A 14,921-nucleotide genomic window follows, 5' to 3' on the forward strand; every position below is an offset into this window, starting at 1 on the left:
CAGGATCGATGGTGAACTGCGCCTCGATGAAAACATCCAACCCCGCACACGCAGAGGAAGAAGCTATTTCATTAGCTGTAGCATCTAACACCAACGCCGTTGTGCTCACTGATTCCCAGAACGCCTGTCGCAACTTCAATAACGGATTAATTCCCAGGTCAGCGCTGTCATTGCTGATTAACCATCCACCCAGCCAAGCCTCAGTGATCTGGTTTCTCGGTCACGTGGAACTACCAGGAGGAAACGGAACCGCTCACAGGCATGCCCGAGCTCTTCTATACTGGGCGTCTCCCCCTGATGATTATGAAGGGTGCTGCGACCTAATAACTTTAGCAGTGTATGCTGACAATCTGGCGCCATACAGAACAGCCAGGAAGGAGTACCCAACACCACATAAATCCCTCAATAATTTAGAAGAGAACACCCCTAGGAGACTACAGACCGACACATACCTAACGCAAGCTAAGATACACCAGTGGTACCCTACACTGCACTCTCCGCAGTGCCCACACTGTGGAGAGGTAGCTAGCCTCGACCACATGGTGTGGGCATGCCAATTTAATCCCATAGTTGACCCCATTTCAAACCCCTCAGAAGAGCAGTGGGAGGCTATTCTGCTCAGCAATGATCGTGACCGTTTGCACTGGCTGGTGGGGAGGGCCAGCGCAGCAGCAATAACCAGTGGACTACCGGACTAGGCGGGCTACCCACATATTCTACGAATATCCAGTAAATAAAGATGTTTTCAATCAATCAATACCCCTTGCTGTACTGTGGTGGTACCCCTCTATGGATGCTGCCAGGGCCATCACAGAGCAGCAGCTTCTACTGGAGCACCCCGACTCCAGGATTGCCCAACGGACACCTCCACAACTCCCGCCAGACAAGGGGATCCCAAGACGGCAGAGGTCCCTCCTCCTCCGGCTTCGGGTGGGCTGTTTGTGGACCAGGGCTAGGCTCTATCAGGAAGGGTTTGACTACCTTTGCGGACTGCTCCCGCTGCGGCCAACCGGAGGAGACGACAGACCGCCTCCTGCGCGAATGCCCCGCCTTTGCCGCCCACCAGGCTAAACTGGCTTCAAGCTACAGGGCCCTGGGACTTCCTGCGGATACAGCAAGTTCCATCCTCTTCCCCACCGGCCCCAATGCTTCCAAGGCCCTCCAGTCCCTCCTTACCTTCTTGGAGGACACGGGCCTGGACCGCTACTGCTAGCCCACGGCAGCTGCTGACTGCGACTTCGCCTCCAGCGACTCTATACTCTATTTCTTCCCTACCTCTCCTCCTCTACCTATAGTCCTTCTTCCTATCCGCACGCCGGCAGTGGTGTTGGTGACAACTCATTAGTCACAGGCCCATGCATTTTTGTAGCGATAGCTACATTACGGTAGCATTTCGAGCCTTCAGCGTGGCGGCGCCGCCACCCTGTGGCTGCGCGCCACCCTGTCACGTGGTTCGGAGAAGCTGCCGGCGCCGTGGCTAATCACGTGGTTCGTCACGTGGTTGGTCACGTGACCATGTTCCACACGGCCAGCTGTAGATATCGCGTCACTCCAGGTTTAACCAGAGCTAAACCACCGCCAATTTTTTTTCCTTTCCTCTTCTATTCAACCACTTACTACTAATTACTACGGGGGGGGGGGGTGATAGAAACCGGTCTTGCGTTGGAGGAGGAACATCCAGCCGTGATAGCGCGCCGGAAAGCGAAGCTTCGACGTTTCAGTGAGGCTAGGAAGAAACGCCGTGCCGGAGAGACAGAAGAACGTGCGACACGCGTCTAGAAACGACGGAACGGTGCTACTGCGAAGAAACAGCAGAAAGTACTTCAGGCGGTACGCCTAACCAGCGACGCAGAGTGAACATTTCGTTTCTCACCAGGTTTAACTAACTCTAAACCACTGCTAATCTTTTCTTGGCCGCAAGAGGGGGAAGAAATGCTAGGGTATTGCGTGCCTGCGTGCACAAACCATCCCGAAATGCCAATTTTTGCACGCGCCGAAGACAACTAGCTATGCTGCCGATAATTCGGAGTATCTCGTGGATCTTTTCACACATGGCAAGCGCGAGCTAGCTGTGCCAGACCCATCTAAAATGAAAGACTCCGAGATACTCTTCATTGAAGAACTGACAGCTACAGAATGTAGCACCCTGTTTCATCTTGGCGGATTCCTCGCGAAAGACATTATCAAACAGATAAACAGTTGCAAGCAGTGCAAAGCTGCTCTGCTAGGTTGGACTTACAGTCAGCATTCATACCTGACCAGGCTAAATTTAGGAATACACCCGGAACGGTGACAACCTACATTATCCCAGTCCTGAAGTGATGAGTATGCTAAATTCGTGCGAGGAACTTTTAAAGGGGGTCACGGAATGGACTGAAAGCCTTCTTACTGTACAATCTCCTTTACAGGCTATTGTGACGTACTAGAGCAAAATAATAAAGTTCAATGTGAGGGCTTGCCAAGTACACAATGCAACCGTTCAGAAGCTTCTCATCTCCATCTATGCTCGAATGAGGTTACTCGTTTATTTATTTATTTATTTATTTATTTATTTATTTATTTATTTATTTATTTATACCTCAAATACCTCTGAATAGGGGTTTAAAATGAGGGGTGGGCGGCTTCACAGAGAAAGAGGTTCAATTGCTGTTCTGAAGTGTGTCGTACTGGAATGGTGCACCGCTTCTTCAGGCAGATCATTGCAGTCTTTCGCTGTATGTGGAAAAAAGAAGTAAAGATGCGATGATATGCGCGCATGGGGGGTGGGGGGGGGGGGGGGGGTATGCTGATTTTGAATAACTGGTCCGGGATGAATGACAGTGAGCGAGTGATATTACATTGCTAGCTATTGATTGGACCATGATAGAACTTGTTATAAAGAATGAGCCTCGCTATTTTACGCCTTATTTCCAGTTGGGGAAGGTTCGCATTAAATTTTAACTCAGTGACACTAGCATAAGAAGAATAGTCACGCAAAATAAAACGGGCTGCGCGGTTTTGGACAGATTCAAGGGTGCTAGAAAGATTATCTGGTGAGGGTCCCAAATTGAGCATTCATATTCAAGCTTGGGTCTTATAAGAGCTAGGTTTCTAGGCGATGGTTTTTACGAAAGGGGAGGTAAATTTAAAATTTTGCCGCAGGAAGCCGAGGGTGCGGTTAGCCTCGTTAGTTATTTTAGCTATGTGTGACGACCACGAAAGATGTGTGAAAATAAGTCCGATATATTTGTAAGATGACACAGAGGATATTGCAGCGTTACCAAAACTATAAGTGGGCGTTAAGTAACAATGGCGGCGGAGGAAAGAGAGTAGTGAAGTTTTATTGACATTTAAATACATCTACCAAGTTTTACACCATTTTTCTACTGTTTGTAAGTCGCGTTGTAAAATGAGATCAGAGCTGTCGTTAATGGGTCGGTAAATAACACAATCATCAGCAAATAGACGTACGTTAGAAAATATAGCATTAGGAAGGTCATTAATGTAAATTAAGAAAACAAGGGGGCGAATTGGTAAATTGGATTTTGGGAAAGGAAATGGCGCAGTATCTGTCTCACATATCAGCGAGCACCTGAACCACGCCGTAAGGGAAGGGATAAAGGAGGGAGTGATTAAAGACGAGGAACCTCATAATTTGAGAAAATATGACATGCTTTATCAGTTTAGAACATACGCTTATAATCGATATTGGCCGGTAGTCAAGACAAAATGTCGGAGATCTTTTTTTGGGAACGGGAATGGTGTTACCTGTTTTCCGATCCGATTGGACCCGAAGGGATCCGATTGCTGGAACATATGCGACAAAATTACACTAGTAATTTCTTTGGTGTTTTTAAGTACCTTCGTATTATGTCGTCAATTCCAGCAGATGATGTTAGCTTCAAGGTTTCTATTAATTTACAAATACCGCGAGACTGAAACGTTATGTAAGGCATATTCACCTGCGTCAGCTGAACCAAAAAGAGAAGTCAACGACGGCGGAAGCGAAACGTGTGCTGGAGTAAACTTACAGTGACACCGCAATTTTGATAGTGTGCATAAAGTTGGTGTGTACTTTATATAATTTTTTGTATAGAATTTTCATAATTTTGGCATATCGTTGTAATAAATTGATAGAGTGCTGTCGCAAAACTCTTTATCACTACACCATACTTTTTGTAGATTCTTTCAGTGATTTCTACGTAAGTTATTTACTGTAACGAAAAAATAAATGTTCAGTTAACGCGACGCGAACTTTTTGCCAAAGTAAGCTCAATAGACTGGAATTGTTCGTTTGATTGGGAGTTTTTAACGGCTGCGCTTCTAGCAAACTTTTTTTTTTTTTTGCAAGTTAAGAAAATGCTGTTTAGCGCCGTCCCGCTGCAGTGGCTCAGTGGTGAAGGCGCTCGACCACAAAATCGGAGTACTCGGATTCGAACCCGACTGCGGCGGCAACATTTCGATGGAGGCAAAACGCAAAATGAGGCTGCGTGCTGTGCGATGTCAATGAGCGTTAAATCTCCCCAGGGGGTAGAAATTATTCCGAAGTCCTTCACTACGTCCCTTCCCTCTTTCCCTACTCTACTGCATAGCCCATGGTGCGGTTGAGGTGTGCTTCTAAAAGAGAGCGACAGTTACCGCGCCGTTCGTTTCCTGTAACCACAATTGTTATTTTTAAGGCCAGATAAAATGAGGTTTCGCAAAATATCGTAAAATATTGGATGCCGCAATACATTCCAAATACCGCACTTTAGCATCGTTTGTGTGTGTGCTCCCGAAGAATAACTGCCTTCTAACAGGCAGCCACTGACTTCGCCAAAAGTATGACATTTATCATTGAGTCATCCGCGTTCTATTCATAGTGATGCGTGCCGCTCCGTGAGCGAAATAGCTTACTTTCAAGGAAGCGCGTTCGGCCCCAGTGCGCGCTCCCGAAGCGCGATGAAAGGAGTGGGCACAAATGTGTCGGACTCCGTAGCAGACGACGCGGCTGTACCCCCCTATGCCCCACCCTCCGTGCACGGAGCGGCGGAGGAGGGCGCGCGCATCGAGGAACCCTGTTCAAGTTGTACCTGCAAGGGTTGGAGACCAAGCTAGAGGGGAGCGGACTAGGCTTCAACCTATCTTTTTTCAAGCAAGGTGAATGAATTAAACAGACATTGCCGGGACTAATATACGCGGACGATATAGTGATAATGGCTGACAACAAGGAAGACCTACAGAAGTTGTTAGACATATGCAGTACAGAGGGAGATAGACTAGGCTTCAAGTATAGTAAGGAAAAATCTGCAGTCATGATATTTAGTGAAGAGGGCGGCGAGCATAGAATACAGGAGTTCGTGCTAAATGTAGTGAATGAGTACAAGTATCTTGGGGTGTGGATAAATAACAGTGTTGAGTATCTGACAGAGCATGAAAAATATGTAATGAATAAAGTTAGTAGGAATGCAGCTGTCATGAAAAATAGGGCACTGTGGAATTACAATAGGTATGAGGTGGTAAAAGGGATCTGGAAAGGGATGATGGTCCCTAGCTTGACCTTCGGTAATGCGGTCCTGTGTATGAGGCCAGATGTTCAAGCAAGGCTAGAAATTAAACAACGGGCAGTAGGGAGGTTACCTTTGGGAGCACATGGCAATACACCAAATCAGGGGGTACAGGGGTATATGGGATGGGCGTCTTTCGAGAGCAGAGAGGCTAGCAGTAAGATAGCAATTGAGGAACGATTAAGAAAGATGGAGGATAAGCAGTGGGCTAGGAAAGTTTTCAGATACCTGCATGTATATAAAGAATGTTGACACGAAATGGAGAAAGCGAACTAGAAAATTGACAAGCAAATATCTGCACAGCAGTAAGGGGGCAAATCAGCAATTATCGGTTAAGAAAAAGGTTAAAGAAACAGAGAGAGCTCTGTGGAAAACAGGGATGCTGACGAAATCGGCACTGGGAACATACCGGACCCTTAAACAGGAAATTGCCAAAGAAAATATCTACGCTAATTGTAGCGGAAGCTCTTTGTTATCTGAGGCCAGGACTGGGGTTTTGTGGACTAAGACGTATAGAGTCAGGTACCACGAGATAGACACGTTGTGCATTGCGTGCGGAGAGGAGGAGGAAACGGCTGAACACTTGATACTTTTCTGTAAAGGGCTTCACCCTACAGTGGAAAGCAGCGGGGCTGACTTACCCAAGGCATTGGGGTTTTGGGATAGTGAAGGGAAAGTAGATTTTAAGAGGTTAGAAGTAACCAAGCGAAGGTTATACGATTGGTGGCTAAAAGCAAGACAGGAGTAAAATTTCACAAGACATGCATGGCTAGGTGGCTTGAGCCACCGCCCGATTTAAAGGGTTCAGCCGTATCCATCCATCCATCCTAGATCAGCTGCTGTCCCTCGTCAAAAACTACTCTAAATCCAGTGTCGTAGGCGTTACCGAAAAAAAAGTACCTAAATACGTTACTCGTTACGCTAAAAAAAAATAAAGGAACGCGTTACCGCCCTACGTTAGCTACAAAAAAAAAAAGTAACGCGTTGCGCGTTACCGTACCAAAAAAAAAAAAAAGTACCGCACGTTACTTTGCCTTTACTCCATGGCCATAAATTTTAATCAGCGCGTCTTAGCTGCAAGAAATCACGATAACAGTTTTATAAAGCTCATATTTCACATAAAACCTCTAGCCCAAGTAGCGATTTTACCCGAAATCCTGATTTAACGAGAATACTTTGCACAAAGATGAAGGAGCTTAGCACCCTAGCTAGCAGTGTTATAACGGCCTAAAGTTGCCTGTAGAGTTATATGTGATGGCTTGTATAACTCTGTGGCACATGGTGAAGCCATTTTCTGAACGTGGCATTAAGCACAAAATGACCCTTTATCATCAATTCAATCTTCACAAAGAAAATATCGCTGAACAAATTTACAATAATTTTGAAAAATCTGATGTTCCAAAATGCTCGACATGCTTCCACTCTTTAGAGAGTTGAGTGTGTGAGTGGTTTTGGAATGGGAGGTAGCAAAGGTGTTTTTATGGACGTATTCAGTCTTTTTTTTTTTTTTCAGTTGGGAGCGTCGCCAAGGGAGGTGTTTTCTGGAATGCATGCGAGCCGCAACAAGGGTCATCGAGAGCACCTGCACACTTTGTTTATTTGCACCATCACTTTAGGTGCCCTGTGCTTTCAAATTTTTTTCTAAAAAAGGGGGCGGGGGCCAATTGGAATAAAAAGTAACTAGTAACTTGACTCCTCACGTTACTGAAAAATGTTAACATAAGTACATTACCCGTTACAGTTCCGAAATGGTAACGGGTGAAAAACAGTAACGCGTTACCGCCAACACAGTCTAAATCTAACAAACTCCAAACTGTCATGTGCTTCAATGCCAAGCGGTAATATGCCATTTATTTGAACCTAAAATGGACTTGAATCATGGCTTTGCACGCATGAAAAATTTAGTGAAAGCTCGTTAGTCTGGCGTGCATTTCCATTCCGATAAGGCTCTCTTCGTGTTGTCTGGGAAATGTGGATAAGGTGCAACACTTCTTTGATGGCTGGTACCCCTGCATTCCATTTGCCTGGAAACGATAGAATTTCGCGCGCGTCTCGCGGATTTTTTCTGTTTTCTAGACTTCTGCAGCACTCCCCATTACTGGTAATGCGTTCAAGCTTCCCCCCGAAGAAGTCGCGCTACCTCGGCTGGCTCAGCACGCTATCCTGAAAACTAATATCTCAGTAGCTGCTAGGGCAGTTATATTGCGCTGTTGTCGCGAAGCTTGGGCTTGGGACTCCTCAAGCCGTCTCAAGCATAAAACAATCTATCGTTCAAACAGCTGCATATCATGAGCAAGCGCGAGCACACGCGTACGTAGTTCACTTTTGCTGCGTACATCTTATTGAAGCGGCCTCCGAAAGAAGAGCGTCTCGGAGGCCACGTGTGAACCCAAGAACGCGACACCATTCTGCCAGTGATGCGCACGTCGCTAGGATGCATCAGGACGCGCAACGTTTATTATAGTGTGGTATGCGACGTACGCCACGATGCCACTTCCTGCGTACCAGCGCTTGGGTATGGTGGCTGACGGAAGAAGTCGCGCGACCTCGGCTGGCTCAGCACGCTATCCTGAAAACTAATATCTCACCGCTAGAGCAGTTATATTGCGCTGCTGTCGCGAAGCTTGGGCTTGGGACTTCTCAAGCCGTCTCAAGCATAAAGCAATCTATCGCTCAAACTGCTGCATATCATGAGCAAGCGCGAGCACACGCGTACGTTGTTCACTTTTGCTGCGTACATCTTATTGAAATGGCCTCCGAAAGGAAGAGCGTCGCCTGGCGTCGCATACTCAGAGCACTTTGCAGCATATAATTGTCATCAACATCTACAGCACTACGCTGCCATCTTGCGGAGAAACACGAAGGCTTAGTTTTGCGCTTGGTCGCTGTACGCGCTAGCTGCGCACTGTGTTCATTGGGCGCTCGAGTCAACTTGCTGAAGATGGCGTCGCGAATGTGTAGTGTATTCTCTTCCATTGGTATCGTTGTGGCTTTGTGTCTTTGCGTGTTCCTCAGCGTGGAAACTAACGGTAAGTGACGTGTTGATTGCAAAGTTTTACTTTGGCAAATAAGGAGCTCTAGCGATCCGGGTACCCATCGAAGAACTTTCCGACTACTCGGAAACCTCTGCGTGCGTACGGATAGCTGTGACAAAAAGTGACGTAAATTTTCGTGCGCGAACCAATATCTCGAATGATCTACATTCTGGCAAAAATCAAGATGAGTCGTCGCTGTAGCCCGAGACATCCGTCGTCGTTGCTTGCTTGCTACGGTTGGCGCACTAACTAGATCGAGACCGGAAAGGCCGTTTCCTGTAGCAGTGTCATTTCCGTATTGGTGTCACAAGATTCGTATGAAACGCGCCGGAGTCTCGTGTTCGCTCTCTTTTCTTGCTGCCTTTTATTTTTCTCTGCACGCTGCCCCATGCGTGTGCAGCAAGGCACGGAGATCGGTCGAGCGACCGCTCTGTGGTTGACTGCGGTCTTGCTTGCATCGTGCTTTTTGCTGAGATCGCCGCCTCAGCCAACGCCGTCGTCCGCTCGAGTTTTCGACCTCGAAGTCGCCTCTGGCGGCGCGGGGAAGTCGCGGTTCGGTGGCTGGCCTTCGGCGACGCGGTGAACGACTGCGCCGAGCGGGACGCTCCCTTTTGTCAACAGCTGTTTGCCAGTGGCGCGGCAGCACGCTGGCGTTGCGCGCTCTTGTAGGCGCCGCAAAGCGCGCTGGCAGCGAACGGTTGCCGTCGATTTCGTCGGCCGACAAGGACGACCTTGCCGTGTGTGCACGACGGGCGTGCTGCGAGGGCGTCGGGGCTTCTATTCGAGGCGCGGCTACCTGCGCGTTGTGCACGGAGCAGCCTTTTCCTCGACGCGGCGCCCTCCTTTGTCGCGAATCCGTGCCTCATTTGGGTGGCTTCGCCTCGGATAGAAGGAAAGATGGTGGGGGCTTCGCTATCTCCCCTGTTTCTGCCGCTATCAGCGCGTTTAATTGCGGCTCGTTGGCGCGTCTCACGTGTCTAAACAGTCGCATCCTCTTCCTGCTTCTTCTCAGTTGCATGCGCCGTTTCAAGACACTTGGCCGCAGCAGGCGTTGCGCCACTCTTGCGTGGACATAGTGTGCGTTTCACTGTGGGCAGCCCCCGGTTTCCTTTTTTCACCTTTTTGGGGGTTGGACCTGCACTGTGCTGATCATGAATCGCTTCTCTCGGCAGTAAGCGATTACGTTCACGCCTTTTTTCTCATCGAATGTGAGTGCTTGCAATAAACCCTAGATGAGTCATGACAGTTCGACACACAGTTGCTGATTAGTGATCCATGCGCAGTCCATCAGGGTGCCTTGCTGCTGCAGTTTTGCAGCTGTTGCTTACTAGTTTCTTTCAACTACCTAGTTCGACTGCGTTCAGTTGGGAAGTACGGCAGGCAAAGGCTATTCCAAAGCCATAATGGTAAACTGCTGATGTTCATGCCCTCCTGAGATCCAGAGTGTGAATTGTCACCTGGCTTTGTAGCCAGTTGAGCATTTCGGATATGAGTAACCTAAACCAGTCATGTCCCAACAAAAGTCGCGACTGTCTGACCCGTGTACATGGTCATGATTAGCGGAATTTAAGCAAACAATGCACAAACTTTTTTAATGCAATTGATCACTCGTGCGTAAAGCTTCCCATCTATGAAGCTTCCCTGTGCAATTCGGTTTATATTGCCGTGAATCTTTGCACCGTTTGTTCGTTCGCACTCAAAACAGCCGACGCGCGGCTTTATCATTTTGTTTTGTAATGCGAGATGCTATACCAGGCTTATCTCCATAGATCGAGGCCGGTTGCCAATGCTTCCACATTTTTCCAGATTGTTGTTGTTGCTTTTGGTTCTTTGGTTCTTTATCTCGAAGTTTGCTTGCCAGCTTTAAATTGAGCGCGGCTTAGAACTGCTGGCATTCAGTAGGATGACCGCCGAGCACGCTTGTGGCTATCGCCGCCGCCGAGTCATTCAGTTCTTAGTGGACGCGAGTCAGCCCCTTAAACAATGTTTTATGGGGGTTTAATGTCCCAAAGTGACTCAGGCTATGTGGGACGCCGTAGCGGAGAGCTTCGGATAACTTCGAACACCTGGGGTTCGTAACGTGCAATAACATCGCACAGTGCATGGCCCTCTAGAACTTCGCCTCCATCGAAATTCGGCCACCGCGGCCGGGATCGAACCCGCGTCCTTCAGGTCAGCCGCCGAGCGCCGTAACCACTGAGCCACTGCGGCGGCACTCAGCCCCTTAAACAGTTTTTTTTGGAAGCATTTCCGTTGTCTTCCTGTCTGCTGGAATGTCGTCACCACAACGTGACAGTTTGCATCAACCTTTGAACATAAAAAAATATATAAAAATTTATTATGTAAATGAGCATTAAATAAATAACAAAATAAGCTCGAAGTCTTCCTCCCCCACACGAAAAAAAAGTTCCGGAGTCCCTGATTGTCACTAAATTTATCTAACACTTAGGGTATGATAAGCGGGTTTCAAAGGCAGAATCAAAATATCTTTTGTTGTGTTTTGAACTTCTGGCTGGGTCCGTGGCTCCCTTCCCTGGCTCCCACACCTGCAGTTCCATTGCGCATTATATTGGGCAGATTTTCCATTGTTGGGTCTCGGGAGGATACTGAGAGTATTCATCTGCATCACATGTCTTGCTGACGTGTAGCTGTCAAGTTGCATTTGATCCTCAGTACTGGTAGCTGCACTACAGGGCGAGGGTGGCACAGGGGGAACAAGTTTGTAGTTGGGGTATTTGGTGAACGGGATGAAAAACATTTAGTGCATAAAATGGGGCAGGGTGACACAGTATGGGGCACTGGCTAAGAACTCATTGTTTATGCTGCATACAGCAAAGTTGAAGGAGCCTAAGTGGTGAGGATGAGAAACGAAACAGCGAGACTGAAAAGGAAAAAACACACATATAGAGAAAATTCACAAAAAGAGCTGCAATGGGTGTAGGGGAAAAGAGAAATGGAGGTCAACGGCACAAGATATTAGCCGACTCATGGCAGTTGCTGGCTTGCCTGAAAGCAGTGTCGATGATGGCTTCACGAGTAAAGGTGAACATTTCCACAGACTTTGTGTCCTGTGCTATCATTTGCAACAGTTGCCATGACGAGACCAAAAAAAGCATAATGTTTTCTTCAGCCAGCTACTTGAACATCTCCGAAAATGTGCTTAGTTCAGGCCTAGGAAGCATTTTGATGTCATAAAAGGTAAAGGTGTGATCATGGCCAGACAAATTTTCTGGTGGTTGCTCTGAGAATGGCAACAAGTATGCCACCGACAGAACAAAAATGTAGAGCTCAAGCGAGCTTGCATCATACTGACAGAAGATGTTTCACACTTGCACATGGTTTGCAGTCAGTGCTTTCACTGAAAGGAAGTGAAGAAAGCTGGTTATGATGCTTAGCGTGCACACGCTGTTCTTAATAGGCTGTGTGTCACTAATATCATAAGGTTCAGAAAGCTCCCCCCAGATTTTTCTTCGCATAACATGCACTCTAGCTTGATGAGTATCCCTCTTTTCGGGGCCGGTTTTTGTCATTGTCTATATAAACTTTGACTTTCAAAGCTATAAAATGGTTAAAAGTTTGCTCCAATCCCGTCAACCTCGTCTCCTGTTTGTGTCTGTTGTGTTAGTGCAATTGTCAGTTTCGAACTATGAACCAACTCGTCCAGCAAGAGGTACTTCTAAGATACTAGACATGTCTGCTGCATACTTGTACAGGATTGACAGGCCTGGAGGTGTGCATCTTTTTGATAAAAGTTGTTCCTATGTAGTTGCTGGTGAGAAAGAGTTGATGTTATGCCTCGGTCAAGTGTGCAAATATAAAGTGCACTTACGAGTAGTGTCACTTGCTGAAAGTGCACTCACCAAAGTGCGCACCCAGGCAAGAGTGCATTCACAGAACACTTTCTCTGAGTACGTAGCCTCGATGGCAGTGATGTTTTGGGTATAAAATGTAATATATAACAAAACGCGCATACAAGTTGATTTCACCTGTTACGTATAGCTTTTCATTCGTGCAATAGTTTATGATAGTGACCAGCAAAACAACACATCACCGAAATGCGCTGTAGTCCACCATGTTTGTTTTCTGGATGTGCTAGGAGCTTGTCTTGATTTGCTACGATACTACCACAGGACAAATGTAATTCTGTCGTGGCCGAATATTAAGTTATGCTCATTTTTATGTGCTCTGCTGCTCCAAAAGAGCATAATTCTGAAGGTTACGCTTACAAATTGCCATTTCGGAAAATTTACTTTTAGTCAGCTGTCATTTTCGTGAATACGAGCGCACTTGGCTTTCCTGTTTAGCATTGCGTAGCATGAAGTGTGCCCAAGGGGCTGAAGCACACTCCCCTAAGTGCACTTTATTTTGCGCACTTGACAGGGGTATTAGTCTTCTTGGCAGCCATGGGAAGTGTGCATAGGGGTGAAGAGAATTATTTTTTGCCAGTCCTCATCTGCGTTTGAACAGCACAAACAACTTTGCAAGTAGCTGTCAAAGAGTATCTCGAGTCAGGCTGAATAGAAGGCAATGACCTCTCGGGTATGGAAGTGCACTTGCAACGAATGCAAACGCTTTGTTCAGACTGAAACAACATCAGTGCACAAGATGTGTCTGGTAACGTCTGCTTTAAATCATAGCATGTCTATCGTATGCTGAAAGAATGAATTCCAACATGGTGAGCACTTCGTTGGAGAAAGCACCTTTGAAGAAAAACATTCAATCGTTATTGTTGCGGTCGTTGAACTGAATGATCATGAGTTACGACTGTCAAATGTGTTCAAACAGTGGCATCATTGAAACTGCACGGGCATTAATACGGATGTACAGGACAGTAATAAATAAAGATCTTAGTTGCAAGTTAGTTTTCAATAAAGATCTTAGTTGCAAGTGCTGCCCTGTGTCGTCACCTCCCTCTGTCCTGTGTCTGCTGCGGTGTATAGCCTCCTGAGGGCAGCAGAGTTTGTGTTTTCCTAAATGCTCTCCTTGCAAAGCCATCTGCAAGGTGTGGATGCTTGATGTGTTTGTGTCACCAAAGACCCTAACACACGTGCCTTAAACCGCCTGCATCTGACCATGCATGTCCTTGCCATGGAAAAGAGAATGCCGATGGTTGAGCTTCAGATCGATTGTCCCTCAATCCTCATGGGCTTCTTGTGTAAGTCAAATGAGAGAGTGGTGGGCCGTGGTGCTGTACATATCGCAAAGAAAAAGGAAGCCCATGATCTGTGGCAGTGTGTCTGTCAAGGAAAACATTCCACACTGGACCACCTTGTTAAGCTTAAAACTCAAATCCATGGAGCCTTCCTCCAGGAGAAGATCTGAAAATTTGTTTTGAGGAAAGAAAATGACACAGTAACTCTCTGGCATATCTCGGTGGACATCCCAACTGTGCCTAAGGGAAGGGATAAAGGAGAGAGTGAAGGGAAAGGAAGAAAGAGGTGCAGTTCAAGACAAAAACTAGGAGGTGCACTCAAGTCTCCTTACATGCAGCTGCAAGCAGTCCACCACCTGCGCCATCTGCTGGGCCAGCGCCATACATTGCAAGGGGGTTTTCAGTGGGTGCCGCATGATGGTGTGGGACTGTACATCAAGCACAGAGGACCGCAGCGGTGGCCAAGTGGTCGAGCATCCGCCTCGCATGCGGGAGGTGCGGGGTTCGATCCCCAGTGCCGCCGGGTACCCACCGGTGATACAATGGGTACAAGCTTTCCCCTGGTCTGGTGCTCGGCTTATTTAGGGTGAAATGCTTGGGAAATGGGTCTTCGACCCCAACTTGAGAATTTGAAAAATACCTTGTGCCATGGCGCTCTCTGGCCATCGATGCCCTTGCGCCATAAAAATCCATCATCATCATCATCAAGCACGGAGGAAATTTACCGGAAACGGAGAAAATTTGGTTCTTGACTGATTGCAACATATGTAATGAACATGCTCATGCAGGCCTCAGTACATATTTCGAAGATACGTTTTTTAGAACTGTGCATTCTCTAGATGAGCCTTTATTCAGCTTCAAACGTTGAGGTCTCGTGGCGAAGTGGCAGTGTCCCCATCTTGCACACGTGCGGCCCAGATTCGATCTCCACCTAGAGCCCAATTTTCTTTTCTTATTTTTATTCTGATGTCTCATTACTTACATGACTCATGACATCATATGACCGATGAAGTCACAGGGGACCAACTTCCAGTGACACATTTTGCAAACGCTTCCGGCGTCAGCATAGCCATCTAATGTTTTTGTGCTAATCATGCAGAACTGTTGTCATGGGGGACGTAAATAGAGGCAGGAAACTGCCTGACGAGGCCACGCCATCTGGGGACAAGCAGCGGTTGACACTCATGCGCAGATCAGAACAGCAGAAAT

The 14,921-nt window shown here is 47.1% G+C and overlaps 1 protein-coding gene across 2 annotated transcripts in view; it reads left to right on the top strand.

Annotated features, from left to right (window-relative positions):
* Positions 1–8,388: 8,388 nt before the first annotated feature.
* Positions 8,389–14,921, top strand: part of l(1)G0289 (plexin domain containing lethal (1) G0289) — an 81,261-nt gene continuing 74,728 nt past the window's right edge. The window contains exon 1 of one of the 2 annotated variants that reach the window (XM_077657434.1): positions 8,389–8,554. In XM_077657434.1, coding sequence (XP_077513560.1) covers positions 8,467–8,554 — 88 coding nt within the window. In that variant the 5' untranslated portion in view covers positions 8,389–8,466. The remainder of the gene's footprint in view (positions 8,555–14,921) is intronic. The other variant, XM_077657433.1, reaches the window with a different exon arrangement.

This window comes from Amblyomma americanum, chromosome 3, assembly GCF_052857255.1.
Source record: "Amblyomma americanum isolate KBUSLIRL-KWMA chromosome 3, ASM5285725v1, whole genome shotgun sequence".
Lineage (NCBI taxonomy): Eukaryota > Metazoa > Arthropoda > Arachnida > Ixodida > Ixodidae > Amblyomma > Amblyomma americanum.